The sequence below is a fragment of the Triticum dicoccoides genome, chromosome 7A, assembly GCF_002162155.2.
Source record: "Triticum dicoccoides isolate Atlit2015 ecotype Zavitan chromosome 7A, WEW_v2.0, whole genome shotgun sequence".
NCBI lineage: Eukaryota > Viridiplantae > Streptophyta > Magnoliopsida > Poales > Poaceae > Triticum > Triticum dicoccoides.
This window is the reverse complement of record NC_041392.1, coordinates 556310807-556337151: the sequence shown is the minus strand read 5'-3', so window position 1 is coordinate 556337151 and position 26345 is coordinate 556310807. Positions and strand designations below refer to the sequence as shown.

Here is a 26345-nt window from a genome sequence, read left to right as displayed (position 1 = left end):
TCGTGGGACACCGCTCTGCACCCGTATATGTGACATTTGTACATGACTATGGGGTGCTTATGCGTCCTCCCTTGTTAAAGACATTGTATGAAGATTCTTCAAAGTTGCTCTCCAGGAAGAAAAGCCATGAGTTGACTTCAATTATTGGGTCTGACGACAACGAGTTTGCGCGTTGTTACCTTTTTCAGAGGCATTGCTTTTAGAAAACTCTATCATAGTTTGTGTGTTGCCAAGGGCGATGATTGATGTTATTGTCTATTGTGTGTCATTGATAGCTTCAACATGTCACTAGGTTGTGCAGTGTGTTTCATATGCACCCATTCTTCATATGTTATTTTGATTTATTAGATAAAATCGTGCAGTGTTGTGTGTTTCTTCTTAAAAAAATACTTCGATATATCTACGTGTCATTAGGTTTATTCTTAAAAAAAATACTTTGATATATCTACGTGTATATTTATAGAAAAAATACTTCAACATGTCACTAAGTTTCCTCATAAATGCATAAAACGTTATTTTGATTTATTAGATAAAATCGTGCAGTGTGTTTCTTCTTAAAAAAATACTTCGATATGTCTACGATTATATTTATAGAAAAAAACGATCATGTATTTTTATAAACTTACCCTAATTTCACTTTTCAGAACGCTATCATCATAAGTGCCACACGTGTGGCACGAAGCAATTCCATCCTGACTTTTTTGATGACAAGTTTAGTTACCGACGATGACGACTTTAGATGTGAAGCATGGCAATTTTCTATTTGGATGATAAGTTTCAATTTTTGAGGTTTTGTATGTTTTATGGTAATTTTAGTTATAGAAACGTCATAAAGGTGTTACTTGCCACATGTTTGACACTTATATTTGGAATTTTCAAACCTTGGAGGACCGGAGTCAAGGCAATGCCGAAACGCCTGGTCCGCGTGAAGGCGACGCCACTAATTTCCCGCACCGGCCTCAATCGGCCCTGCACGGGGCGCGTGCGGCGCGACACAGCTTACATCCCAAGCTAACAACCCACCGACACACAGATGGACGGCCAGGATCACGTGTACGTTCCCATCGTACGGTGGCAAACCCAGCTTAGACCTCAAGCTAAGCCATGGCGGCCACCGGCCCGCAGGCGGTAGCTTAGAATCGAAGCGGACGACGCCATATATATACCACGGCCGCGGCGGCCCCTCTCCCTCCTCCGTCAGACACGCGCCCTCGCACCGCCGCCGAAGCCCATCGCTCTCCCTCCCCGATCCCCTCCCTCCTCCCGCTCCGTCGCTCCGCCCCGCCCCGCCGACGCCGGCGCGCGTTCCTGCTCCGGAGGCTCCGGCCGCAATGGTGCGTGGATCTCCTCGACCTCTTCTCGTATCTGTTCCGAGGCGGTTGCTCTCCGACGAGTTTCGAGGCGGTTGCTGCGTTGTTTCCGCTGCTCTAGATTCTGCTCGTGCTTTGCGCCTCGTAGTTTTGGCTCTTCTGTGCCGATCGATGGGTTTGGATTTCCGGTTCTGAACGAGTTGCGCGTGCAGGCTCTCCCCAACACCCCGCCCGTGGACTACCCCAGCTTCAAGCTCGTCCTCGTCGGCGACGGCGGCACCGGCAAGACGACGTTCGTGAAGAGGCACGTCACCGGGGAGTTCGAGAAGAAGTACGAACGTAAGTGGACCTGTTGACGATTCTAGTTTGGTTCCCTCCCCACCCCTCGGTCGCATCTCATGTTTCCGTTGAGAGATGATGTTGCTGACTGTTGTTGTTGATCTGCGCGGTGTTCTGCAGCGACGATCGGCGTGGAGGTGCGGCCGCTGGACTTCCAGACGAGCCACGGCAAGATAAGGTTCTACTGCTGGGACACGGCCGGACAGGAGAAGTTCGGTGGCCTCCGTGACGGATACTAGTAAGATCCTTGAAATCCAACTAGCTAGTCGCAATTACATATGTTGAATCTATGGTTAGATGATGCTATCTACGGTCGATCATGGTTCAGATGTTTCAGACTTTCAGTAATCTTTTAGTACCTGCAAAGTTGATGGGGCTTCCAAATTCCTGGCCTAGGAACAATCATTTGTCTTGTGTTATACTGACATTGACACCGATTAGTACTGCAGGCCTTGTTTGTCGACATTACTAGTATTATCGCATTCATCTGATACGGTATCCAATTGGTCACTTGCATTAGTTGCGAAAAACAAGTAGGCATGATTTAGAGTTTTGGAATACGACTTACTGCACTCATGATTTTCATACTAGTAAGTTCAGATGTTTAAACGGGTGAGCCATGTGCATTGGTATTTAGAGGATATTTGGAGCTTGTCTGCCTGCTTCTTGGGAATTAATTGTTTGGCCTTCTTCAAGAGCACTGGTCTTACTGATTACCGTAAGCATCAGGTAGTGCTTTGCAGCAGCTTAAAGAGTTTGACTAGATTACATGCAGCAACTATAGGAGTAAGACTATGGATAGGGTCTGTTGTTAAGAATTTGTGATTTCTAGCAAAGCAAATAAGATGGCATGGTCATCCACCACAATGGTTCATACATTGTTTTCACAATGGTTGTGCTGCTATTTTTTTGGTTGGTGCGCATTGACAGTGGATTCTTACTTTCTTCTACTGTTTTTCAGCATCCATGGCCAGTGCGCAATCATCATGTTCGATGTCACCTCCCGACTCACCTACAAGAACGTCCCCACCTGGCACAGAGACATCTGCAGGTAGAGTATGCTTTCCCAGAATATCTCCAGTCTCCACCTAGTTACTATTTCATCACTTGTCCTGAATTGATCTGACACATCTCTTGAATTATCCTTTGTTGCAATCAGGGTGTGCGAGAACATCCCGATCGTCCTGTGCGGCAACAAGGTGGACGTGAAGAACCGGCAGGTGAAAGCCAAGATGGTGACCTTCCACAGGAAGAAGAACCTCCAGTACTACGAGATCTCTGCCAAGAGCAACTACAACTTCGAGAAGCCTTTCCTCTACCTTGCAAGGAAGCTCTCAGGGTAACTAATTTCTGCTGCATCGCACCACCTTTACCACAACTGTCTCAATGCTACCCAGATTCTCCTTTCCAACAAAAATATATGCTCATTCTGAACAATCAAATTAATAAGATATATGACTGCGATTGCAGAGACATGACCCTCCGGTTCATCGAGGAGACGGCCCTCCTCCCCGCCGACGTGACCGTCGACCTCGCCGCGCAGCAACAGTGAGTGAACAATGCACTACTCTAAAGGCTACTACTTGTACTTCCTCTGATGAAACTGCATGCTTGTGATGTTGCGTTGATCTCTTATATGCTGGAAAACTCTTTTGTATACAGGATTGAGGCAGAGATAGCAGCTGCGGCGGCAATGCCCCTCCCGGATGACGATGATGACAACATCATGGACTGAGCTGATCAATCGGAGGCTGTGCCTAGTTTAGTAGCAGCATATATAGTTTCAATCAAACTCTTATAAGTGAGACTTCTGTATCCGTATCAGACATTCAGTAGGCATCTGATGACGATGGTTTGTGCTGTAGTTCCATGTTTTTCTCAGTGGTAGTTGATCTGAGATTTCTTTGTCAGGGTGCTTGTCAAAACCGAACGAATGCGAAGCTTAATCGGTTTCTTTACCATTCTGGAGTGTGGTGTTCATGAGAAAAATCTAAACAAAAATCCACTTTTTGCTATTCCTCAGTGAGGCAACAAACCTCGAAAGCTTGCTTCTGGATTTTTAGTTGCATTACATGAATTTAGCTTAATGTTTGTAGATATAGTTCCTTCGCATTTAATATTCTAATATTCGTTCAAAGTTATGAAACTATTCACTAGTACTCCCCTCCGTCCCATAATATAAGAGCGTTTTTGACACTGTAGTATTCAAGCTTACTTTAGAGCTTTCCAGTGAAAAAGGTTTACTTCAGAGCTGCTGAAAATTGTTTTTCTTAGGGGTTGCTGAAAATTAGTTGGAGGTTATTTTAGAGTGCTTATTATCGAGTACTGCACAAAAAACACTCCAAACAGGCAGAACTTTGGCGACCTAAAGCGTGTGCCACGTGGCCCTCACCTCCGTAGTCGATGACTCTATGATAGAGGGACTATGTTTGCCGGCTGACACTTGGCAAATATTTTTTCCCTTTTTAAATGTACGAGTGTCGTGGGGCGATGCTCAGCAAATATCTCCAGGTGCTCCTTGTCATGTGGCGCACACTCGGCACACATGCCTTTGCGACACTCGGCAAACCTTCGGTCAACGGTTTTCTAAAATTACTTTTGCAATTAGCCCTGCAATAGGCACACACATATACAATTCATGTCTCACATATTATAAGCCATTGCTCAACATATATCACAAATTCACAAGCAGAAACACAAGTTCATTAGTTTGGAAGCACACAATAACAAGTACAACTACCCAAAGTTTGCAATTCATCAACCACAAGTACGAACACAAACACAGGCTTCCGCTAACACAATCTCTCGGCGCGGAAGATCAAGTTCGTGGACACGGCCTTTAGGAGTGTGAAAGGTGAAGGAGGGGGTAGACAATAAAACCGAGTCACAATCAAAGTGCATATGCGGATTATTTTTGTTACTCCACGTGCCTTTATGGCTATTTTTGTCACAATAAAACCGAGTACATATTGTAGCAAAGAATTCATTATGTTAATATTGATGACTATTATTGGAAAATAACTAATCTTTATTTGCTTTTGGAGATAATTGTTCTCTTCCACGTGCCTTCTATTGGCTTCCTTTCATAACCTCCTTTCTTACTGCAGCTTTGTCACCTGTGTGTTCCTTTCTTCATCCAACTAGGTTTATAGTATGCCATCGCATCTGAAATAAAGGTTACAATGTAATAATGTAAACTTGTAAAGACATGGAAGGATGAATGAAAATACAAACCTGGAGCTCGGGAATCATAGATGCACCAGGCTTTGGAAGCATTTGAGCTCGTGCTTTGCTCTCGGATCTGAGACAACTTGGGAGTGGAGGATGTGGAGATTGCAACATCGCAAAGATAGTAGTGATCATTCTTCTTCCCTTCTCCTGCCTTCATGACCGCCACCAGATCAATGGGATGATGTATCGGATCATCCTCATGGCCCGTGGCTCTCCCGGAACGATGAAGTGTATGCCTCGACCCTTGGCATTTCCTATTTGGCGCCACAGGCGCCGGTTAATGTGTTATTTTGCTAACCGGCGCTTGTGGCAAAGATAGATGGGCCGGCCCATTTGGTTCAACAGATTTCAAACTCGATGAACTTTATCAAACTCGATGAACTTTTTTCTTAATTAGATGAACTTCTTTTCGAACTCGGTGAACTTTTTTCAAAATTCGGTGAACTTTTTTCAAAACCGGTGAACTTTTTTAAAATATCGGTGAACTTTTTTTCAAAATCGATGAACTGTTTTCATTTTTTGTGAACTGTTTTCCGAATACGATGAACTTTTTCAAAATTGATGAACTTTTTTCAATTTTGTGAACTGATTTGGGCCTGTAGAGATTCGACCCATTTGCCCCAGCTGCAGGCGCCAGTTAGCCTAACTGGCGCCTGTAGCGCTGAATAGGAGCTCCCTCGCCCCTTCCCTTGGCCTGGTTGATGCAATACGCCTAGTCCGGGCCCTTTTTCATATGGCCATGTACCCATGCCGTAAATTCATGGGCCTGGGTATCGGGATGTTGTCTCTCGTGCAATATAAAGCATTATGATTAATAAACATAGCTAAACCTAGATACGAACTTGGTGATGGTATTGCACATACCATTCCTGTCGAAGAGCTGTTCAGTTGAGACTTCATTTATGGCGTGACATGTCTTCTAACATCAACAGATCAGCCATTTTCATCAGGTGTTTCTCCCGCCACACAAGGTCACACCACATATCAATCATCTTCGCCCACCACTATGGTAGGCACCATAAATAAGTAGTAATATATCAAATGCACATTAAATATTTTTATAAATAGACACTAAATATATTTAAAACATGTTCAATTTTTCAAAAAAAAATACATGATTTTTTTTATTATCATGAACATTTTCTTAAACTGGCACAAAGGTCTTCTATATGTTACTAATATCTATAAAAAATTGCGTGATTTTTTTTCAAATGTTATGAACATGTTTTCAAACGCTTGAACATTTTGAATTTCATGCAAAAATTTAAGTGGTACGGACGCTTTTTTACAAAATTACGAGAACAACGTTTTACATGTTATCAATATTTTTAAAATGTCATGGAAATTTTTTAGAAACAAAATTTACATTTGTTGAACATTTTTTTTCATGCGCCGTGAACATATTTTTGAAACTAAGCGGATGCACGCACATGTTGAATAGATCGAAAAAAGAAGGATAATTAGCGCCTGACTCAATTGTTGCACACATGTGTTGCGGTGTGTGTGCAACGTCTTTTTTTTAGTGGTATAAAAAAACTGTGTGCAACGTCTGAAAAAAATAGTCTGTGCCACTGAGCGCTCCTGCGACTGGCTCGCCGAAACGTTCGCTTGCCAATGCACACTGGGCCTGGCCCATTTACGAATGCTAAAGGTGGCGCATCTCTCTCCCAAATCACTCGAAATCGCTAATTAGGGGTCCCCTAAAAACGCTAATTAGGGATATTATTCTCCAACAAAAGCATTTTGAAAAAATAAAGGTCTTATTTTTAAAATGCTGGTGACTTTATTTAAAACACAAGAACCATTATTAATACAATGATTTGGATCAAATATTCAAGAAACTACAAAGTAATTTCTAAAATTAACAATTACAATGAAATCTTTTAGACATGCCTTCTTCATCGTAATAGATTTTAAAAAGACGAGATTCTCCCTTCGACAAAGACATTGCAACTAGACCGAAGTAGTGGCATTGACAATCGCATACCTGCACAAAATTGATTACCAATAAGTATTTCTGAGAGCCCCTTAATTCGGCCATCCAAAAAGATAGAAAGCCATGACTGACGAACGAATTTGGATCAGTGATTATCTCTTAGAAGTGTAGGCAGTCGAACAAGATAAGCACCAAGACACACGGACAAAAACTCAACAGGTCTGAAAGATTAGTTATGCGAGGACACAAACTTAAACTCTACATGCAATAGTAGTTGCACCGAACTTACCGAGGTAGCATAACTCTTGTAGTCACGCGCCCCTTAACCTCTCACTGAACTACATTGACATGGTGGCCTCGCAATGGCGGATACATCCCAATGGGCCAGGTGGGCCAACAGTGAAACTATTCATGTATTTTTGTTTTTAAAACTTTTTTCTATGATAAAAAGACTATTGTGAGATCCTAGACATGCCGTATATATACCCCAGAGCTGCCACTGCATCCTTGCCTCCCCATGTCTATTGAGGTGTCGAGTTTGTGTAATGTCTATTCGGGGTTTTGCATGGTCTGGTCAGCCATGTCAGGACATTTCTTCTGTTCATTTGGACTCGACAAATATGTGATGTAGACCCCGGTTTTTGAAGTGGCGATAATAGATATTCTCCTTGCTAAGCATGGGGTGATGACCCAGCCCACGCGCGAATACAGATTTTCTAATTTCGTCCGGTAACCCTGTATGATGATCGTTGCGTCAAAATGTTGTTGAAACGAACAACGCCGATCAAGCTAGTTGACCCATTTCGTTGTTTAAATGTTTTGTAAGCTGGCTAGGTTTTGGGAAACAGTTTATTTTTCCCAGATTTTCCTTGTTTCTGTAGTGGTTTTTTCTACTTTTGTTTCTTCATAAATTCACAAATTTAAAAAAGTGTTCGCTTTTTCAAAAAGGTGTTCCAAATTACAAATATTGCTCACATTTTTCATATTGATCGTGTTTTGAAAAACAAATTGGAGTTTCAAGTTTTACTTCAGATTTTCCCAAAAACTGTTTTAAAAAGATGTTTGAATTTTTTTAAAAATCGAAATTTTGAATTATTTTCACAATTTCCAAGAAATGTTCAGCATTTGAAATTTTGTTAGTTTTAGTGAGAAATGTCTGTTTTAAAAAAAAACTCGTTTCAAATGTAGCTGTTCTCAAAAAATATTCACAAAATTAAAAAATGTTCACTCTTTTTCAAAAACTGTCCACCAATATTCAAACCACAAGCTGCTGTATGCATGCTACAGTAGAATTCTCTATTCGGCGCATTTTCCGTCGAAATGTGGTACATTCACACAGGAGACAGTTGATGATAGGTCGAGCGGTTGGACGGCCCTGAGCTGTACGTATTCCGTTTTCACGGTCCGGTTTTGGGAACCTTTCCCTGTTCTGTTTTATCGGTTTTAGGAACCCTCTAGAAGGTTCTTTGAACCATTTTTTTCTATTTTTTTCTATTTCTTTCTATTATTATCCTTTTTAATGTCGTTTTATTCCGTTTCCTTTTTTCTTTTTCTATTTCTTTTTTTCCAAGTTTTCTCTTCTCTGCTTTTTTTCAAAAAAATAAAAAAAATCAGATTTACAAACATTGTTTAGAGCTTTCCAAAATATGCACATGTTTTCCAAACTAATGTTCAAAATTGGAAATTATATTCACATTTGCAAAGAAAGTTCAAAAACCTTAATTTGTTCATATTTTCAAAAAATATTCATGTTTTTTAGGGGAAAAAATATTCATGTTTTTTCATTATTGTTATGAATTTATAAATTGTAGCCGTTTTTTCATTATCGGGTCGGTTCGTTGGGTCAGCGCCTGGTCTCCCCGCTCGCATCGTCATTGGGCTGGCCCAGTCGGGTTTGTGTAGCATCTGTACAATCAAGTGCAGCCCTAGCACAAGAATGGGCTGCGCCATTAGCTTCTCTGCCAACATAATGAATTTGCTTTACTCAAAAATAAAATAAAAATCATAGTGAATCTGCTCAAGAAAAAAAAAGACCAACGTAGTGAAGACTAGATCCCTGAGAATGTGAGACATAGGCCCTGTTTGGTTCGGCTGTGGATTTCTAAAAGTAGCTGTGAAAAATTTGCTGTGGAAAAACAGCTGTGAAAAATCTGATGTGAAAAAGATGTAGGTCATTTGACAAACCAGCTGATACAGCTTTTTCAGATTTTGACCCGCAGCGGAATCAGATTTTGGAAAGCACGTCCTCGGCTGCTTCCGCTTTTGGTTCAGATTTTGGCAGCGGATTTCTAAAATCGGATTCTGCTGGGTTCGCCCTATGGTTCAGATTCTGCCGCGCGGTAGCGGAATCCGTTGATAAAATCTGAACCAAACAGGCCGTAGCTCCTCATGGCTGTGATTACCTGGGAGGCCTCTGACCGCTCGTCCTCCACGCCCCAAAGAGTGCAGGTTAATCGACAGTCTGTTTCAATTACGACAGACCCAAAGCCCTCCTCCGGCGCTAGATATAGCATCTCTGCATGCAAGTAGTACTTCTGCAAGCCAAAAACAGAAGTGTCGCTACGTAATTTTCACACCAAAAACTCTCGGACGATCAAGGGTCTGCTTTCGAGTTTCGACGTCAGAAAAACGTCAGGCGGCGACGACAAAGGCTCCTAGCAGCTACTAGTGCATGCAAACGACGTGCGCAAAGACATTCAACCACGCACGCACCATGATCCAAGACCGGCAGCGCGGCAGAATGGACTGACAACGACGCCACGCACAGACGTCCTGGCACCCTATCATGGGCGTGAGCTGCACGGCCGGGGCGACGGCCAGAGGAGCTTGATCAGCTACTCAAGCCTCGATCAAGGGTTGGAACTGAAAGCGCCGGAAGCGCGCGCGCGGCCGGCCGGCGTATGATGGGCGACGCCGATTTGCGGCCGGCACGCACGTTGGCGCCGCGTGCGCCGGCCGGGTCGGCGAGGGACAGGAAGCCAGCGGAGGACGGCGGCTGTCGCCGGGGTCGGGCCCCCCCATCCCATGTACGTGGAGGTGGAGACTGACTGGGCGGAGGCGGCCGGGCGCACGTACTTATCGTGCGCTCCTTCCTGGGCTCCATATCTGCCGGTTGTTGCTGCTCCTCGGTCGGGCCCGCCGGCCCACAGCGACCGAACCGGCCTCCTCCCGCTGGTCACATGCACGGGGGCGTGAGCCACGCATGGGCAAAGAGGACGTGCGGTCAGATAGCAAGCCACGTCCACACGACCACGCGCGTTCAGCCTGTCATAAGTCTCGTATATGTACGTCTGGCTAACACCGTTTTGTCGTCCTGATGACATGACACGCCCGGCCGTCCGGCCGTATAGCTAGCTAATCAAGCTCCATTCAGTTTCAAACCTAGCTAGCTACACCAGGAGAAGAGAAAGAGACGGTGTTACCAAAAGCTGTGATCCACGAGGAGCACACATCTCGCGTGCATGGCCACCCGTTCGCGCATGCACACTCACACTCACACTCACACTTTTTTTTTTGAGGGTCACTCACACTCACACTGACTCGCATGATATTTCGTAGTCCGCCCGATCTGCGGCGTCCTGTTGCTGTCCCCCGGCCGAGAGCCATTGGCGCTTTGCTGTCGTCCGGCAGCTCTGGGAAAGGCCACCGCACCGGCACCGCGGCCGGGCAGCATCGTGTCTCGCTGTCCCGGCAACTGATCAGTAAGTTACGTCCATATGTACCGACTCCCGGCACCTTTTTTTGACGTTCACGTCGGGGCCTACCGACGCGGTCGAACAAATAACGCGTGCGCATGCCATGTGTGCGGACGCCGACCGCCATTTGGAGATCTTTTCATCAGCATGCATGTAAACTTGTCGACCAAGTTGTGCGAAAAGCTGCTGCCAAGGACCAAGAACGGACGGAACTGCAACACGATGTGCCCATTTTTTAATTCGCCGGACCGTAGTCGCCTATGACAGGCGATGATACAACCAGAAAAAGCTCCAGCATATTACTAATACTAGTATAAGCTAGCGGAGAAAACTATGGGCACAGTAGCTATCTGGGCAGAGCTGTGTCGAGCGTGTACATGTCGGTTCCTTCGGCGCGTCGCCTGGGCTCCTTTGGCTGGCTGGCTGGCGGTGCGTGCGGGGGTGGTTAGGTTAGGCCGCCTTTACACGTACGTCGTGGTCGAGTCGAAGCCCGAATCGCGTTTTTGACCGGGTAGTAGTAGTTCGTTATGCGCGATTGCATTATGGGAGGAAATATATGCGCGACCAAAAGGCCCGGCCTTTCGCTTTTGCGCGGATCCTGCCGGCCGGCCGGCCGGCGCAGAAAGCGAGCGGGGAGCGAAGTCGCGCGGAAGCGCCACCGGCGCGAGCGCAACTTGGCGCCATGCAGCCTCGGCGCAGCGATTAAGCAGATCGATCGGCCCTTGGCTCCGGGATGCATGCAGGGGCAAAGTTGGCTAGTTGTTTAGATCTGTCATGCACTTGGCTATGGGAGATCGTCGTTGGAACAGACGGTGGCCACATGTATGGCCGAAAGTGCACCTGCTTTCTGGGAGTCATTTTCTCGTATGAAAGGGGTAGCTTAACAATTACCACTTGCGGATTTCATAAATTTTCTTTTCTTTGGGAAAGCTTTTGATCTGTTCATAATCAACCATGGCAGTGCAGAGGACACCATAGGTAACAAAAATTAGAATCAGGTCCATGGACCAACTAGCGACAGCTATAAGCACCGAAGCGAGCTGAAGGCACACCACTGCCACCGCTTTTCCTTCGCCGGAGTCGGGCAAACCTTATTGCAATAGACCGCCGCAAAGTCGTTGTTCTAAGGTTCCACTGGACCAGCGCGCCAGAGCATCAACCACCGCCGATGAAGAAACTCGTAGATTGGAAGGATCAAACCTGTCAACACACGAATGAAGACCGAATTCAAACAGATCCGCCAAAGAACATCACTGACCTAATCCCACTAGATTCGATGGAGACAAATCTCCACACGCCCTCAAACGTGAGACATTATTCCTACTAAGAGACATCGCTGCCATCACACAACTCCAACAAAGACGCTGAACCTAGCAAAGACGAGAATATGACTTATATGAATACCCTTTTAGCTCCTTAATGTATCTCGACTATTATAGAGCCTGGCTAGAGTGAAAGCTGGATCGCCACTGCCGGTGCGCCATATGATGGTTTTTTTAAACACGGTACACACGCAGACGCTCACACACATGCACAAATACTCACCCCTATGATCGCACCATATGATAGTAGTAACATACATACAAATACACTGCAATATATTGTCCATTGTCGCTATTGTTGTGATATACAACAACCCAAAAAGAGTTCCATTGATTCACATGACTCCTAAAAAAAGGGAAACACATAACCCCAAATGCGTTTTACCAGACTCACTAGAATGTCATGTACTCTTAACCCCATAGAAATATAAAACCATGCGAATTAACATCAGATATTGTTTGACACACCATAATAAAAACACTAAAATTATAGCAAGATAATTGGGGACCAGCTATGGAATAGTTGCCGGAATTTACAATTTAGGTTATTCGATTTTACATCTGCCGTTGAAACCTGATCAAATGAAAAAAAATCATATACAACACAAATTGACTTACTGAAATTCTCATTTTGTCGATTTCCCTCACACAACCCAACTATGCATTTGCTCACAAACGATTAGAAGCCCCAAACCAGCAGGTGGGAGAAGCAACCTACCACCCCGTAACCCAGTAACAACATCAAAATGGCACATGTTCTCACCTTTCAACAAATGCATTGGTATTACGCTATTACACTTAGAAGAAGAAAGAAAGGGGAATAAATACCAAACAAAGAAAATAATGAAGTTTTTTAAGAAATAATGAATTAGTGGCATTGGTATTACCCTTTAAGAAGAAAGCAATGAAAAAATAAAATAAAAATAAACTTGCACACAACTTTGTAATGAAATTGCACTCTGCAAAGAATAAGCATATAAATGGTGAAAATCTCACAAAAGAAAAAGTTTTCTAAGAAGGTATAAATTAGTGGCATTGATATTACCCTTTAAAGAAGAACCAAAATGAAAAAAATTCAAATGATAAAGTTTTGTTTGAAAGAATGAATTAGTGAAATTGGTATTACCCAAACTTGCCCACAACTTTGCCCTTGAATTACAGTTTTTTTGTAATATGCAAAGAATAAGCATATAATAGTACAATTTTTGCGCTTAGTATAATTTACACACATATTTTATAGTGATTTTGTGCATACTTACACACATGAAAATAAAAACAATGATTTCTAAGAAACAATGAATTAGTGGCATTGATACTATCCCTTAAGAAGAAAGGAAATGAAACAAATTTTTAAAAATAATGGCAAAATTTGCACACAATTTTACACATAAATTTCTCTTTTCAGTAATATGTTGTAATAGGCATATAATGGTGATCTTTTGCAAAAAAATAAGTTTAATCAGAAGGAATGAATTCGCGACATTGGTATTACCCTTAAAGAATAAAACAAATTCAAGCAAGAATAATTTGTGGCACCTTTAAGATGAAATAAAATAAACTAAACTTAAAAAACTTGCACATAACCTTGCACTAATGTTGCACTTTTGTAATATGCAAATAATAAGCATACAGTAGTGCAATTTTTGCATTCAAGTATAATGTACACACATATTATATAGTACTTGTGTGCATACATTTATACTCACCCGACATCCAAAAATACCTTAAAGAAAAAAATCAACTAAAAATACAAAAAACAGTCAATAGAAGAAGAAGAAAAAGCAGAGAACGACTAGTGCGCTTCAAGCCCAGTAAGTAAATCGACTAACCCCAAATAGGGGCAAGTAAAAAATCCAGCGCAAAAAAAATTGAAAAAGCACACATCGTAAATCTTGGAAAAATAATCAACAGTAAGAAAATTGACGTACCCAAATTTAAAAACGAGACAACTTACATATAGCTAAAGTGAGATGCTCCGTGGTTGTAGTCGTCGTTGAGTAGTCTATGAAACTTGATTTAGTTTTTGCTATTTGTGGTGTTCTTTATACTATCTTGATGTTTGATGTATAGATTAAAAGTTTCGCACAAAAAAGGTTATTTTCTTCAAAAATATTGTGAAGGGTTCTTTTTGACATTTGACTCCTCCGGGCATTCCATAAGATTCCATCGAATCAAAGAATGCATATAATTGATAATAGTATCTACTTTAGTTGCTTAGATGAGGCAAAGCAGCGACCGACCGATGCACGATCAAGTGCATCACACTCATCTTATTGCTATTATTTTCCGAGTTGCACTCATGTTTCTTTAATCGACCGTTTAACCGCGCCCCCGGTATTATTCCCCGTGTCGACCGTCTTACCGGTACTTGGAATAATTCCGATGGAGGTGAAGAATCTTGGATGTTCCTCGGTCATCCATCTCGTGGAAAGCTAAGCCTTGCACACAGTCTAAACTAATGCAGTGTCGGTGTGGGAAACTGCCCAGCTGATCAGCACCCTCCCGGGTCAAGAAGAAAATAAAGTATACGTACATCCAGCAGCGAGCCCTATGTTGTATGGCCGAGGCGCCGAGAGAGAAGAGGCCGGCTCCTCTGCGGACTGTACACGTTTCACGTGAGAGCTGGGATCAACGGGTGACATGGACCCTGGGATCCGAGACGTGCATGGACGTGCATGCATGTGAAGTCCGTCCGTGTCAGACACCCCGGCCGGGACGACGTGCGTGCACAGGAATGTTCCTCCTCCTCCCTCCCAGCATGTACGCGCGCGCGCGAGCATTTCAACTTTTCAAGCCGGCGCGGGCGGCAGCGGCGGCGGCAAGCAACCGTCGCCGCGGCTCGCGCGGCGAGGCCCCCGTCCGCCCCGGGACGCGGGGGGCGCCCACCACCCAGCCGGAAACCCGAGCATCGTGCTCCTCCCGCCCGGCACCGCCCCGCGGCGCCGCTGCGACACGCCCGCGCCTGTCCCGGGATCGCCCGTCGTTTCCCGCGCGCGCGCCCACCTACTTTCCCGGCTTCGGATCGGCCTGTCCTCCATTTTTTATTTTTATACTCGCCCGATCACAGGAGAGTACCCCCGAGCATACGCGCCACGCCACGCCGGCAACCCGACGCACGGCGAGGGCGCCACCACCACGGCGCAGAGCTCTCGTTGACTCCCCGCAGCCAATCATGCACGTATCATCCGCCTACTCGTCCCCATCCGATAAAAGTTTTAGTATCGTTTCCGCGTGTACTTGATCATCGGCTGGACAGTTCCAAAGCGTACAGCCAGAGCACACTGCGTCGGTCGCTGAAAGATGCGGCCGTGGCCCGTAGAACATGCATGCACGGCCCTCCCTCCCAACGGTTGCGTCGCCAGCTCGGGCTCCATGTGGCGGCCGGGAGCGCGTCCACAACCATTTTCTATCCACGGCCACCGTCGCGTTACCCGTCCGTCCGAACCGGAGCACCAATCATTCTCTCTACCGCTTCGCCCGTTGTTTTCCCGTTTTTGTTCTTCATAAGAAGAAGAAGTCTGTGCTCCCGTCTTTGCTATTTGGAGATTGACGAATCTGGCACGGATCACTGATACACTCCTATGTGTCTATTACTAGTTCTAGATACAGCTGTGCTGTTTCCATGTGAGGATTATCATTGCCGATTTTGAAGGATTGAGGATGCGTAGTGCCTGATACGATCACGAAAAACTCCGGATTTGTTTATCCTTGTGCTTCTTTCGGTGTCCGGCCCGGGAAACCCAGGTCGCCAATCTTGGCCCTTGGCGTGCCTTGGACGACATGGTCAAGTGGAGAATGTGGACTCTGTAAGACTTACTTGTCGGTAATTCCGACCTCCCGATAGAGACCTCTTTGTCTCCGAAAGAGACAAGGCCTGCATTTGACTTCGGCCTCTTTGGTCTGTTTCTTGCCCCTGAAGCCCCATCCACGCCACTGCCCACTAGCACACAAATCTAGACCCCTTCAAGCAGTGCCAACCTAAATGATGGTAATCATCTTGTAGTTTATAAGTAAAGCGCATTCATAAACAACACATGGTCCAAATCCAACAATATAAACTGTAGACGACTGATATACGTACATGTACATCAATAGGTGTCCACCATTTGGGGACATGGTCAGGTGATAATATGCTTAGTTTTGCGTATGAGTGCTCTAGTCCAACCGTTCTCTTAATTTAGGGACGTGTAAGCTGTCTGGTTCGGGTGTCCCCAATCATATATACTTCCAATAATTAGTTTATTATTAGCAGGTAAAGACAATCATTGGTCGTGACGATAAATCGCATCAAGGTATGATACACAGGTAGGGGGAAGACGTCTGCAATCCAGCGACTTGAGGCCTAGAAAAGGATAGACAAACAACTTGTTCGTAGCAAGTTATGACTTGCATAGAGAAGCATGCATAGACTGGTCGGGTCATACTAAAGTTTTCGGGTCTGCTCTGGGCTACCCTTCCACATTAATTTGCATCAGAAGTTTGTAGCTAAAAGAGCATGTGTTTCTAGATATCTCGACGGTTTTGCTAGATTGGTCATTCTTTATTTTTCATGAAAAGCATAAGCATCAAATATATTACTCCCTCTAATCCAAATTAATTGACGTATACTTCGTATAACTATACAATTATACTAAGTGTGCGTCAATTAATTTGGGGCGGAGGGGGTATAAAAGTTCATCAGAAGCACAAAGTATCTCAAATAAAAATTACATCAAAATTCCTAAACCATCAAACGACCACTACTGCCGCCAGAACGAGCCGATGACGCATCAATGTGGCCGCTCTCTACCGGAGCTGGTTTGACCTTGTCGATAACAGCCGGAAAGTCTTCGTACACGTGCCTCTAAGGATCAGCGCCCTGGAGCCGCAGTCGTCGCCGTTGAACCGTTGCATAGATCTGAAGCACCTAACACCAAATCTCACCACATGACAAGAAACCCTAACCTCGCTGCCTCGAGTAGACAGCAGGAATTTGCATCGGCGCTTCGTCGACTATGTCCAGACGGACGAACTCAAGGAGGATCCGAGCCCAGAAAATAAACTCAAATAAAAAGCGCCGCCATTGGCCCGACGCCGCACCTGCGAGGACTAAAAAAACCCTAACCTAAACTACTAACTGGAGAAGAGGCATCGGGATTCCCCTCCTCGTCACTGACTGCAGAGCGAAATGCAGAGGGGAGGCAAATCAACGGGTTCGCCGATGAATCCTCGAGGATAGAGTTTGTCGTAGGCCCTAGCTGCCTAGGGTCAGAGGAGAAAAATGCGAAGAATTCTTGCTGGTTCATTACAAGAATACAACCTATGCTTGGGAAAACATAACGGGTGCAATAAAACTAATACATCTTGCACTTTTCAATGAATGGGAGTTGCAATTTTTCTAAATTGATTGAGACTTGAGAAAATCTCAGTCAACTGAGATATAGATGGGCCCATATTTTAATAAAAGTGCGCTTGTCAATCTTAAATTAAAGGGGGGGGGGGTATCATAGTTTACCACAATTCAGATGCTCTTAAATTCTACAAAGCCTGCAACCATTATATACATTCTATGAGTTTTTTCAAAGACAATAGAGGTATCCAATCTCTATTGCAGATCGATCACATGTAAGTGATCACAATTAAGCCCAATTATAGAAGTGCTAGTAATTCAATTATTTATTTAAAGTAATAGTTAAAATGTGTTTTTAAAGAGATTTGCTTACCTCCCTATAGTATATACCAAAAGTTCATAAAATGCTTTCTTTGTACCATATACATAACTTGTATTATCATTTTTTACTTAGATTATACTTTCTGCTATCTACCAAGTGATTGTACCATGTTTCTTTTGTTTTCATTTTATTTTACGCCAAGGACATTTACTCCTATCATTTGACATGTACATTAGAGCATGTCCTCATTATAGAAATATTATTCTAGTATTTCTATAATTCTTATGTTTTAAATAGTAAATATTTCTAATTACCACTAGTACAATGTGTTTTGATATTTTCAAGATTCTGGTGATTTTATTTGAGAAGCAAAGGTAAATGCATAATGTTCTTATATAATCATATTTTTTGGGGGAACTTAGAACTAAGAAATTTGACAACCGACCAATGGTTTATTGTGGTGCAACGATGCTAGTGATTTAGTGATACTCTTTTCTGGTCAAATAAATATATATTCCCTGTTGATTTCACAATGCCCGCTCGTAAATTTTATATGTTATCTTCACCATTGTAATATGGATCCACTAGAATTGATAGTGAATATATAAACATGTAATATACTCTCTCAGCTTCAAAAATTTAATGTGTGTTTTGAAAGATAAGCTTCTAATCCAGTGGTAGAGCTAAACAAAAGTTCCCGGGCGCAAAAGTATAAATCACGAAGAAGTGGAGGGGCAATGAGAATTTTTCGTTCCATTTAAGCCTCACAAAAAACCTTCATAGGTATATGCAAGGCTGGAGGGGAGAGGGGGCTACGCCCCCCCCCCCTCCCCCGACCTCTACATAGCTGTGCCATTGTTCTAATTCTTATGATCTACAATTAAATTGATAATATGGGGTTATTGTTACATAAAGTTGATCTTCATGAATCATGATATGCCTTAGTATATTTTGAAACAAATGGATTGATATGCAAGATGATTTAAAACATAAATGAGATGCATTTTATCTTTCTATTGGAGCGAGAATTTGTAAAATCTCTAGTTAATGTGGTCCATTCAGGGTCCCCAAATTCTTTTTGAGGCGATGGTTTCCTAATTTCAAACCATACTTTTGACATGCCATTTCCGGATTTTCCTCACCTTTACAACTTTTGAAGTTTGAGAAGTAATGTCGAGGCACTAAAAGGCACCAGTTTCTTCACATTTCTTTGGTTTTGCTAGATTGCTTACGTGAGTCTCAATCGATTTAGCTAAATGAAACTTTGGTTGACTAATTTCTTATGCAACATATGCTTGAAAAACATAAAAGGGTGGGCAAAAATAATACATGTTGCACTTTTAACTAGATTGTAGTTGCTATTTTATTAATCAATTGTGAAAAATCTCAGTCAAGTACTCCAATTAGTAATATTCTACAACATTTTAGGATGAGGTAAAAAACACAACCCTAGGCGATACAAAAAACAACAATAGGACTAATTAGTAACATAAAAACATATTAGGGGGGGGGGAGGGGGGGACAGTCCAAAGTTTCAAAAAGTTATCGCATTTGTGGTTTATTCAGTCTCAATTGTCTTTTCAACAAAAATCCTTTTGTCTCCAAATTCATCTTTTGGCGATGGTCTCTTAATTTCAAACCGGACTTGACATTTCACCTTCATAATTTCTAACAGAAAAACAGAAAACTGGAAATGCCACGTCAGCAGCCCAGCATGGTCAACCGGGGACGCTTGGGCTTAAACCTACCTCGTTGACCCGGACAAACCCAAAGCGAAGCGTGAACAGAAACAGAGCAGAACAGAGCGCTGGCTGGGCCCGACCAACGCCGCCGGCCGCTCCCCTATATAACGCCCGCCTCCTCCCGCCCTCCCTCTCTCCTCCTCCTCCTGCTCCTCTCTCATTTCCAAACCAGCCCAACAGACCCACGACTCGAGCGACCCACCGTGCTGACCCGGGACGCGCGCCGAGGAATCGGACCCCTGTCTGTCGCGGGCGCCCTTCTGTGTCAGGAAGCGGCATGGGGGCGCCGGAGTGGTGGTGGTCGACGTGGAGGGGGCTGGCCGTCGCCGCCACGGCGGCGTGCCTGCTCCTGCACGTGGCGGCGCGGGTGGCGGACGCGCTCTGGTGGCGGCCGCGGCGGCTGGAGGCGCACTTCGCGCGGCAGGGCGTGCGCGGCCCGCCGTACCGCTTCCTCGTCGGCTGCGTCCGGGAGATGGTGGCGCTCATGGCGGACGCCACCGCCAAGCCCATGTCGCCGCCCACCTCCCACAACGCGCTGCCCCGGGTGCTCGCCTTCTACCACTACTGGAGGAAGATCTACGGTACGCATGCGCCGCCTCGCGTGTTCCTTCCGTGTCTCTTGCTGTCAGCAGCCGCGTTTCCGCCATCGATGGGTGGAATGGATTTTTAATGGTGGTTGGGTCTTTGTCGTGGCGGCGCAGGGCCGACGTTCTTGATATGGTTCGGGCCGACGCCGCGGCTCACGGTGGCGGACCCCGAGCTGGTCCGCGAGATCTTCCTGACGCGCGCCGACGCGTTCGACCGCTACGAGGCGCACCCCATCGTCCGGCAGCTCGAGGGGGACGGCCTCGTCAGCCTGCACGGCGACAAGTGGGCCCTCCACCGCCGCGTCCTCGCCCCCGCCTTCTACCCCGACAACCTCAACGTACGAGTGAAACGCATGCGCATCTCTTTGGCCCGCCCGGCTTGGTCGTCAGTGTGCAAGTGCAGCGAGTGACACGGCGCCGCGCCGGCGATTTTTCTTTTTTGCAGCGGCTGGTTCCGCACGTCGGCAGGTCGGTGGCGGCGCTGGCGGAGAGGTGGCGGGCGATGGCGCGCGCGAGCGGCGGCGAGGTCGAGGTGGACGTGGCGGAGTGGTTCCAGGCGGTGGCCGAAGAGGCCATCACGCGCGCCACGTTCGGCCGCAGCTACGCCTCCGGCCGCGTGGTGTTCCGCATGCAGGGCCGCCTCATGGCCTTCGCCTCCGAGGCCTTCCGCAAGGTGCTCGTCCCGGGCTACCGGTACGTCAAATACCACATTAATCCCAACCGAAACCAGTCACCGCTCAGAGATTCTCCATTGACACCTCCATGCTTCTGTACTCATGTCATGTGTGCGCCGTCAATTCAATCGATTTGCAGGTTCTTGCCGACCAAGAAGAACCGGATGTCGTGGGGCCTGGACAGGGAGATCAGGCGGGGTCTGGTCCAGCTCATCGGCCGGCGCAGCGACGCCGCCGAGGACCACGAGGCGGCCGCCAAGGACAAGGGCAACAGCGGCGGCGGCTTCAGGGACCTGCTGGGGCTGATGATCAATGCCCGCGACAAGAGGTCGCAGCCCATGCCGGTGGAGGAGATGGTGGAGGAGTGCAAGACGTTCTTCTTCGCCGGCAAGCAGACGACCACGAACCTGCTGACCTGGGCCACGGTGCTCCTGGCCATGCACCCGGACTGGCAGGACCGCGCCCGGCAGGAGGTCCTCGCCGTGTGCGGCCCCGGCGAGCTCCCCACCAAGGAGCAGCTGCACAAGCTGAAAACGGTACGCCACCCGCGCGCCACTGTTCCGAGGCCGAAACCGAAAGCACCACCGAAAAAGACGATCTTTGAAAACCGTCCGGAGGGCCGGAGGGGCATTACGGTAACTCCGCACGCAGCGGCAAAACAAAAACAAAAAAGACTCACCTTGTTTCTTCCCCCGTGTCCCGTTGCAGGTGGGGATGATCCTGAACGAGACGCTGAGGCTGTACCCGCCGGCGGTGGCCACCATCCGCCGGGCCAAGGTGGACGTGGCCCTCGGGGACCTGGCGATCCCGCGCGACACGGAGCTGCTGATCCCGATCATGGCGATCCACCACGACCCCGGGCTGTGGGGCCCCGACGCGGCGCAGTTCAACCCCGCCCGGTTCGCCGGCGGCACGGCCCGCGCGGCGGCGCACCCGCTGGCGTTCATACCGTTCGGGCTGGGCGCCCGGATGTGCATCGGCCAGAACCTCGCGGTCCTGGAGGCCAAGCTCACCGTCGCCGTCCTGCTCCAGCGGTTCGAGATGAGGCCCTCGCCCAAGTACGTGCACGCGCCGACGGTGCTCATGCTGCTCCACCCGCAGTACGGCGCGCCCGTGATCTTCCGCCCGTCCCCTGTCGCCGCCCCGCCGTCCGCGTCGATCCACGCTAGCTAGCTAGCTAGCTGGCCGGCCGGCCAACGAACTCTGCTAGCCTCCAGGGAGTAGGAATTGACAGAAATGACCACGCCGTGCTCTCTCTGTGTACATACATATGCCGCCTAATGACACGCGGCAGCTAACGGAGAGCTTCGCCCGCCGTCGTGGCCCGCCATGGACGGACGGATGGCCCTCGCTAACTGTCTAGTAGTAGTACGTAGTACGTAGATCATCAGAGCAGAGCAGAGCAGGAGCTTTAGGGTTTGATGGCACGGGACAGGAGAAGGCCGGGCCCGCGCTGCCCTGCCCGGTCGCTTCCATTTGTTCCCTTCTCCCTCCACGGATTCGGGCCGCGTTTGTGTGTACGTACTACTCCTACATTACAGCTGTGTTTCATTCCGGCTATTCTTCATCTTTAGTAGAGCAGGAGACGGAAAAGGATGATGAATCCAGAGCAATGGGGGGACGGGAAAGGCTGTATGGGGATGGGAAATTTGTTCGCCGTGGACGTACGCGGTATCCCCTCTCTCTCTCCCTCTCCTTTTTCGGTTGTGCCGTGTTGACAATTCATGGCGGAATCTCTGGGGGTGGTGGTGGTACATGGGAGGAATACGCTTTGTGCAGGCTGTGCTGAGGATGCGGTGCAGGTTCGTTAGTTAGAGTCTAAACTCAAGTCCACTGTGCTGCCAGTGTGTCACCCACTCCGCCCTGTCCTCCTCCTCGTGTCTACTCGTGGTCTTATTTTTCTTGGCATTAGGTTTCCTTTGCTTCACACAAAAACAAAAACGGCAGTTTCTTTCCCGAGTTGTTTGCTTTAAGGGCAGCGCCAGCTCTCAACCACATTTTCTCGGCCAGACAGAGCACCTTTATCAAGGGTCCATGTATTCCTTCCGTTTCTAAATATAAGAGGCCGTTCGAAATCTCTCCGCTCCGTAACTCCGCCGTGGAGCGGAGCGGCACTCAGTGGAATTTTTCCTTTTTGCATGTTTGAATCTTCTCCACGACCTTCAACCACGAAGGAGACAGAGTCTTTTCATATGTAGTTTGTATACATACATCCATATGTAGCTTGTATTAGAATCTCAAAAAAGATTTATAGTTAGGAACAGAGGGAGTATATACTAGCGGCATTTTTTTTTGCATCTTTCAATCTTCTCCATGACCTTCAACCAAAAATGAGACAAAGTCTTTTCACCAAGCTATATATCACCAAGCCATTTGACTCGGTTAGCTGGCATTTCTCTCTGAAAAGCCGCACTTTCTTGTTAGAGGTCCTCATTGCGCTAGGGTTTGGTAATTTTTTTTTGAATAATGACTAAGTTTTTTTTTCACCTCCTTCTTCCTCCAAGGCATATCTTAATGGTCTCTCGGTCCATTTCCCTGTCATGGCCGAGATCTTCGCCAAAGGGCTCCATCGCACCGCTATTCTTCTTCTTTTTTTTGCAGGTGACACCGCTAATCATTTTTATGCAAAAAATACACATTGCTATCTTCTATCTTCTGTATCTAAAGGGCTACCCTCACATATTTCTCTCAATATGCAAGCATCTCATCTTGTAACATGTATGGAAAAAATCCATCTCAACATGCAACAGTACAAGAAAAAACAATACTACAATAACCAACATTCAAACATCTATGAGAATTTTCATTTTATTATTGCTATTTATATCATAAGTGGTTTACATATAAAGCATAATCAAACACAATATTCATATGTATTTTTAGTACAATAACCAACATTCAATTATTCAACATTCAAACATCTATAAGTTATTTATAGTAGAATAATGAAACAGAATAAAGCATATGTATTTTTAGTTTTAATTATCATATTATCACTCCAAATATTCATATTGCATACAAGCAAATGTTACTAAAATATATTACAAAAAAAATTCCCGCTTAGTACAGGTGAAGGCTAGCAAGAGACTGGGAAACGACCAGCTAGAGAGCGACAACAGTCATGAACATGCATTAAAATTAATCAACACCGAATGCAAGTATGAGTAGGATATAATCCATCATGAACATAAATACCGTGAAGGCTACGTTGATTCTGTTTCAACTACATGCGTGAACATGCGCCAAGTCAAGTCACTTAAATCATTCAGAGAAGGATACCACCCTATCATACCACATCATAACTATTTTAATAGCATGTTGGCACGCAAGTTAAACCATTATAAGCTCGTAGCTAATCAAGCATGGCACAAGAACTATGATCTCTAATTGTCATTGCAAACATGTTTATTCATAATAGGCTGAATCAAGAACGGTGAACTAATCATATTTATAAAAACAAGAGAGGTCGAGTTCATACCGGTTTTTCTCATCTCAGCCAGTCCATCATATATCGTCACAATTGCCTTTCACTTGCACGACCGAATAGTGTGAATAATACTAGTGCTTGTGCATTGGACTAAGCTGGAATCTGTAAGCATTCAATAAATAGGAGAAGACAAGGCAATATGGGCTCTTTTGTCAGATCAACAATAATGCGTATAAGAGCCACTTCAACAATTTAATTATGGTCTTCTCCTATCAACCCCCAAAGAAAAGAAAAGAAATAAAACTATTTACGGGAGAGCTCCCAACAAGTAAAAGAAGAACATGAAATCATTTTGAGTTTTCTTTTTAATTACTACTACAAACATGGAAAGTAAACTAATTAAAAGCTACAACTAATTTTTTTTGTTTTTCTTAAGGTTTATTAAACACACAAGAAGAAAGCATAAAAAGGAAAATAAACTAGCATGGATGATACAATGAAAAAGTATGAGCACCGACATCTCGCAATGAGTGTGTGAATATAAATGCAATGTCGGTGAGAAATACGTACTCCCCAAGCTTAGGCTTTTGGGCCTAAGTTGGTCTATGGTCACGGCTGGCCTGGCGGATATCCATAATAATAGTTGGGGTCGTACTACGAAGAAGAAGACTCAGATTGCCACTGATTGGCAATCATCTCCGGATCCCACTGATAATTAGACTGTCGTGGAGGATCAATTTGTGGTTCCAGCTCTGGCTCTATGGCTGATGTAGGGGTCCGATAGGCGTGAATAGCCTCTAACGGAACAAGGTACTGGCCTGCAGATAAATCAAACAAGGTAGCAGCAGGCAGGGTAATAGTCTCAGGATGAAGTTTATCAAAGAACAATTTGTATTTAAGCTCTCCTTCCCTATTCTTAACAATAAAATCATGTGCCACCATACTCTTATAATCTAAATAAACATGCGGCAGCACTTTTTCTTCCTTCTCATAATGCCTAATAGATATGTTAAAATATGCAGCTAGGCGCGAAGCATAGATGCCTCCAAAGATGGGGCCCTTTATACGGTTCAGACTTAACCGTTTAGCAATAATGCCGCCCATACTAACAGAGTTATCACTGAATAAACCGTGGAGCAAAATAATAATATCAGGAACACTAAGGTTTCCACAGTTTTCGCGACCAATTAAGCAACGACTAGCAAATAATGCAAAATAGCGTAAAACAAAAAAAATGTATACTAGTGATTCGTGCATCGGAAACCTTCCTCGTTTCCCCTACAGTGATGATATCAATAAACCCATCCACATCGCTGCGATGTGGTTCCTCTGTCGTGCCCTCGAAAGGGACCAAACAAACCCGACAAAAATCATAAAGTGACATCTCCTTATGCTCATCATATAAATAAAACTCCATCGTAGGTGGTGAGCTCCTAGAATGGAAATAAAAGTTTTGCACAAAGATATTTGTGAGTAAGAGATACTGATCGCGTTGGTCATAGAGGAAAGCGGTGAGGCCTGCATTCTTAGCCAATTCATAAAAATCTTCATAAATCCCGACTGCTCTCAAGAAATCATCGGAAGGCCATTCACACGATCGGGCCTCCGCGGTGCGAGGCAGATTATACTTGGGCTTCTGTGCCTTTTCCTTCAAGCTTCGGCTCGATGAGTCCCTCAAAAGTCTCTTCATTATTTTCTGAAAAATTCTGAAATTTTTAGTAATTTCAAAATAAAAGTAAACCAAACTCAATAATATTGATAGCAACTACTCCTATAAGTGCTTAGGGCCTATATCATGCATCAAAACTACCTTTGACCATATAAATTTGACATGCAAAGTTAAGAACAGGGTCACCTAAGCAACAAAAATTTGCAATGAATAAAACACTAGAACAAAAACTAATTGGACCAATGGAGGAGTCACATACCAAGGAACAATCTTCCCAAGCAGTTTTGTGAGAGGTGCTTTGAGCAAGGAGATCGAAAATGGCAGCAAAATGAGCTTGGACTCGGGTTTGAGCTGGATATTCGTGTTTGGGGGAGAAAGAAGGAGTGTGTGGGTGAAAGGATAAGTGGAGGAGGGCCACCGTGGGCCCACGAGGCAGGGGGGCGCGCCCTCCACCCTCGTGGCCAGGTGGATGACCCCCCTGCTGTGTTCTCAGTGCCAAATATTCTCAAATATTCCAGAAAAAATCATATTTAAATTTCAGGGCATTTGGAGAACTTTTATTTTCGGGGTATTTTTATATTGCACGGATAATCAGATAACAGACAGAAAAATACTATTTTTATTTTATTTAATATAAATAACAGAAAGTAAAAGTGGGGTACAGAAGGTTGTGCCTTCTAGTTACACCCTTCTCATGATCATCAAAAGGAATCCACTAACAAGGTTGATCAAGTCTTGTTAACGAACTCATTCCGAATAATA

The 26345-nt window shown here is 45.3% G+C and overlaps 1 protein-coding gene and 1 pseudogene across 1 annotated transcript; both read left to right on the top strand.

Moving 5' to 3' along the window:
- Nucleotides 1-1146: 1146 nt before the first annotated feature.
- On the top strand, nucleotides 1147-3664 carry LOC119332122 (GTP-binding nuclear protein Ran-3-like). Its single transcript, XM_037605291.1, has 7 exons — nucleotides 1147-1334; nucleotides 1523-1649; nucleotides 1770-1887; nucleotides 2611-2700; nucleotides 2809-2988; nucleotides 3120-3197; nucleotides 3312-3664. The coding sequence occupies exons 1-7, from the start codon at nucleotides 1332-1334 to the stop codon at nucleotides 3382-3384; spliced, it is 669 nt and encodes a 222-aa protein (XP_037461188.1). The 5' UTR covers nucleotides 1147-1331; the 3' UTR covers nucleotides 3385-3664.
- Nucleotides 3665-19388: 15724 nt separating this feature from the next.
- LOC119327330 lies at nucleotides 19389-22872 on the top strand (annotated as a pseudogene).
- The last annotated feature ends 3473 nt before the right edge of the window (nucleotides 22873-26345 follow it).